This window comes from Rhinopithecus bieti, unplaced genomic scaffold (assembly GCF_001698545.2).
Source record: "Rhinopithecus bieti isolate Rb0 unplaced genomic scaffold, ASM169854v2 scaffold_5889, whole genome shotgun sequence".
In the NCBI taxonomy this organism is placed as follows: domain Eukaryota; kingdom Metazoa; phylum Chordata; class Mammalia; order Primates; family Cercopithecidae; genus Rhinopithecus; species Rhinopithecus bieti.
The window spans coordinates 930,932-935,223 of NW_016805277.1; the positions used below are offsets into that span (position 1 = coordinate 930,932).

At 43.8% G+C, this 4,292-nt stretch overlaps 1 protein-coding gene across 1 annotated transcript in view; it reads right to left on the bottom strand.

Annotated features, from left to right (window-relative positions):
* Positions 1–60: 60 nt before the first annotated feature.
* Positions 61–4,292, bottom strand: part of LOC108529549 (protein transport protein Sec24A-like) — a 13,107-nt gene continuing 8,875 nt past the window's right edge. The window contains exon 4 of the mRNA XM_017871956.1: positions 61–266. Within this exon, the coding sequence (XP_017727445.1) occupies positions 87–266 (180 nt within the window). The 3' untranslated portion in view covers positions 61–86. The remainder of the gene's footprint in view (positions 267–4,292) is intronic.

The following is a 4,292-nucleotide window of genomic DNA, read 5'->3' on the forward strand; positions in this document are numbered from 1 at the left end:
AATAATAATAATAAAATAAAATAAAATATAAAGCAAATAATAAACAAACCCTTCCTCATTTCTGTACTGGACTATGATTAGGCTTACTAATCCTCAAGTAAAAGCCACAAAAAAGCAATCCATCTTACCTCATCTGAGAGATTGTCAACTCTATACAAACTGGGATGAGTTGTGAGCATAAGGTAAACCAAGGGCTGGTTTTTCACTTGACACATAGCAAAAATGCGTTCATCTAGACGTGCATTTGTCCCAGTCTGGAATGATTTCTGTAACAGAAAACCCCCATTCCCCACAAAAGAAGATATTTTAAAAATATATCCAGAATTTTTTAAATGCCAGTTGTTAAAATATTTTCAGAGAGAATTCACAAATTTACTGTTAATTTTTTGAAGTATGTTTTTTAAGAAGTCACACACGCCGGGCGCGGTGGCTCAAGCCTGTAATCCCAGCACTTTGGGAGGCCGAGACGGGCAGATCACGAGGTCAGGAGATCGAGAACATCCTGGCTGACACGGTGAAACCCTGTCTCTACTAAAAAAATACAAATAACTAGCCGGGCGAGGTGGCAGGCGCCTGTAGTCCCAGCTACTTGGGAGGCTGAGGCAGGAGAATGGCCTAAACTCAGGAGGCGGAGCTTGCAGTGAGCTGAGATCCAGCCACTGCACTCCAGCCTGGGCGACACAGCGACACTCTGTCTCAAAAAAAAAAAGAAGTCACACACAGCTATTAAACTGTAGCTATAGCCCCACCTAAAAGTCTTTTGAAATTAACTCACTGACCATGGCAAAGTTATCTGATCTTCATGGTGTCTGTTTCCTAGTTGATAAAATAGATCAAAACACTCTATCTACCATATAATGATCACGAGAATGATGTAACAATCCAAGCAACACCATAGGAAGGATGAAGTTATATTGCAGATGACAAAGTAAAGGCATACATGAAGGACCAAAAAGATATCCATTACATCAGTGGTCCTTTTTTGTACCAGGGACTGGTTTCATGGAGGACAATTTTTCCACAGACTGGTGGGGACACGGTGGAGGATGATTTTGGGATGAAACTGTTCCACCTCATATCATCAGACATTAGATTCTCATAAGGAGCATGCAACCTAGATCTCTCACATGCGCAGTTCACAATATGGTTGGTGCTCCTATGAGAATCTAATGCTATCACTTATCTGACAGGAGGCAGAGCTCAGGCAGTAATGCTCCCTCACCTACTGGTCACCTCCTGCTGTGTGGCTCAGTTCCTAACAGGCCACCCACTGGTACCAGTCTGTGGTCCGGGGGTAGTGCACTTAGAACCCTGCACTAAATGGTCCATAAGTGCTGGGTGAATGATTAATGGCAGCTGTCATTGATTCTCCCACCATACAAACAATGTAACAAAGAATACTAATAAATAAGAAACCATAATACTACTACAAATGAGGAAAGCTTCTTAGTAAAATGAGTTAATAAGTAACTATGATATTTAACTATTATTATTTTCTTTACACAGATAAATATGGAGAACAAAAAAGATATGGGTAAGGTTTTTTTGTTTTTTTTTTTTGAGACAGAGTCTCCCTCTGTCGCCCAGGCTGGAGCGTAGTGCTGTTCGATCTCTGCTCACTGCAACCTCTGCCTCCAGGGTTCAAGCGATTCTCCTGCCTCAGCCTCCTGAGTAGGTGGGATTACAGGTGCGTGCAACCACGCCCGGTTTTCTTTATCTTTTTTTTTTTTTTTTTTTTTTTTGTATTTTTAGTAGAGACCAGGTTTCAGGATGTTGTTCAGGCTGGTCTTGAACTCCTGACCTCATGATCCGCCCGCCTTGGCCTCCTAAAGTGCTGGGATTACAGGCGTGAGCCACTGCGCCCAGCCAGTTGTGGGTAAGGTTTTAAGTATTCCAATTGATGGAAAGGAGTAAAACAGGCAGAGAGAAAATAATAATGAAATTATGTATTAAAACAAGTACACTGAGCAGAGTGCTGTGGCTCACACCTTTAATCCCAGCACTTTGGGAGGCCGAGGCAGGTGGATCACAAAGTCAGGAGTTCGAGATCAGCCGGACCAACATGGTGAAAGCCCATCTCTACTAAAAATACAAAAATTTAGCTGGGCATAGTGGTGCATGCCTGTAATCCCAGCTACTCAGGAGGCTGAGGCAGGAGAATCGCTTGAACCTAAGAAATGGAGATTGCAGTGAGCAGAGATTATGTCACTGCACTCCAGCCTCGGCAACAGAGTGAGACTGTCTCATAAAAAAAAAAAAAAGTACACTGACTATATTAAAGGAAGATTATAAAAGCTCTTAAGATTTTAATGGAAGAAGCAAAGTTCCATCTATTCATTTAAAAAATATTTCCTGAGTGTCTATTATATACTAGGAACGGTTCTAACTGCTAGGACAAAAAAATGAATGAAAAAGATAAAAATCCTTGTCCTCATAAAGCTTACATCCTATTAAGGGAAAAATAAAAAATAAGCAAAATATGTGGTATGTCAGTGATAAATGCTATAGGAAAAATACAGGAGGTAAGAGTAATTAAAGGTGTCAGGATGGTGTGGGATGGGGTGGGATTAGGGTGTTGCACATTAAATGGGGAAGATCAAAGAACGCAGGCTTTAGAATAAAGCATTTCAAGAAAGGCCTGAAGGAGAAAGAAGAGCTCAATTTTTTTTTTTTTTTTTTTGAGACAGAGTCTTGCTCTGTCACCCAGGCTGGAGTGCAGTGGCACAGTCTCGGCTCACTGCAACCTCCGCCTCCTGGGTTCACGCCATTCTCCTGCCTTAGCCTCCTGAGTAACTGGGACTACAGGCACTCGCCACTACGCCTGGCTAATTTTTTGTATTCTTTAGTAGAGACGGGGTTTCACTGTGTTAGCCAGGATGGTCTTGATCTCCTGACCTCGTGATCCACCTGCTTCGGCCTCCCAAAGTGCTGGGATTACAGGCGTGCGCCACCGCGCCCGGCTGAGTTCAGATTTTTAAATGTTAAAATTTAAATATTTGCCAGGCACGGTGGCTCACGGCTGTAATCCCAACAATTTGGGAGGCCAAGGTGGGCGGATCATGAGGTCAGGAGTTTGAAACCAGCCTTATGAACGTGGTGAAACCCCGTCTTTACTAAAAATACAAAATTAGTAAGACATGGTGGTGCACGCCTATAATACCAGCTACTTGGGAGGCTGAGGCAGGAGAATTACTTGAACCCGGGAGGCGAAGGTTGCAGTGAGCCGAGATTGTGCCATTGCACTCCAGCCTGGGCAACAAGAGCCAGACTCTGTCTCAAAAAAAAAAAATTAAATATTTATGTAATCTGTGTACTTATATTCAGAAATGGAAATACATAATTTGAATTAGAGAAGTGAGAACTAGAGGTTGGGCACGGTGGCTCATGCCTGTAATCCCAGTACTTTGGGAGGCCATGGAGGGCAGAGATCACAAGGTCAGGAGATTGAGACCAGAATGGCCAACATAGTGAAACCCTGTCTCTACTAAAAATACAAAAAATTAGCTGGGCATGGTGGCGGGTGCCTGTAATCCCAGCTACTCTGGAGGCTGAGGCAGGAGAATCACTTGAATCCAGGAGGCAGAGGTTGCAATGAGCCAAGATTATGACACTGCACTCTAGCCCGGACAACAGTGTGAGACTCCATCTCAAAAAAAAAAAAAAAAAAAGAACTGTACATTCAAAAGCCACTCCTACTAGAAAGTAATGAGTTGCTCTTCTCACCTGGAAAAAACTATACACAACAGACAAGTAGATCCCAGAGTTCAGGAAAAATACAGACAAGATGCAGGCCAGGTGTGGTAGCTCAGGCCTGTAATCCCAGCAATTTGGGAGGCCGAGGCCAGTGCATCATTGAGGTCAGGAGTTCGAAGCCAGCCTGGCCAACATGGGGAAACCCCGTCTTTACTAAAAATACAAAAATTAGCCAGGCATGGTGGTGCACACCTGTAATCCTAGCTACTCAGGAGGCTGAGGTCGCAGTGAGCCAGGATCGCCACTGCCACTCCAGCCTGGCGACATAGTGAGACTTAAAAAAAAAAAAAAAAAAAAGATGCAGAGCAGTCCTTTATTTTTCTTTTTTTTTTTTTGAGACGGAGTCTCGCTCTGTCGCCCAAGCTGGAGTGCAGTGGCCGGATCTCAGCTCACTGCAAGCTCCGCCTCCCGGGTTCATGCCATTCTCCTGCCTCTGCCTCCCGAGTAGCTGGGACTACAGGCTCCCACCACCTCGCCCGGCTAGTTTTTTTTTCGTATTTTTTAGTAGAGACGGGGTTTCACCGTGTTAGCCAGGATGG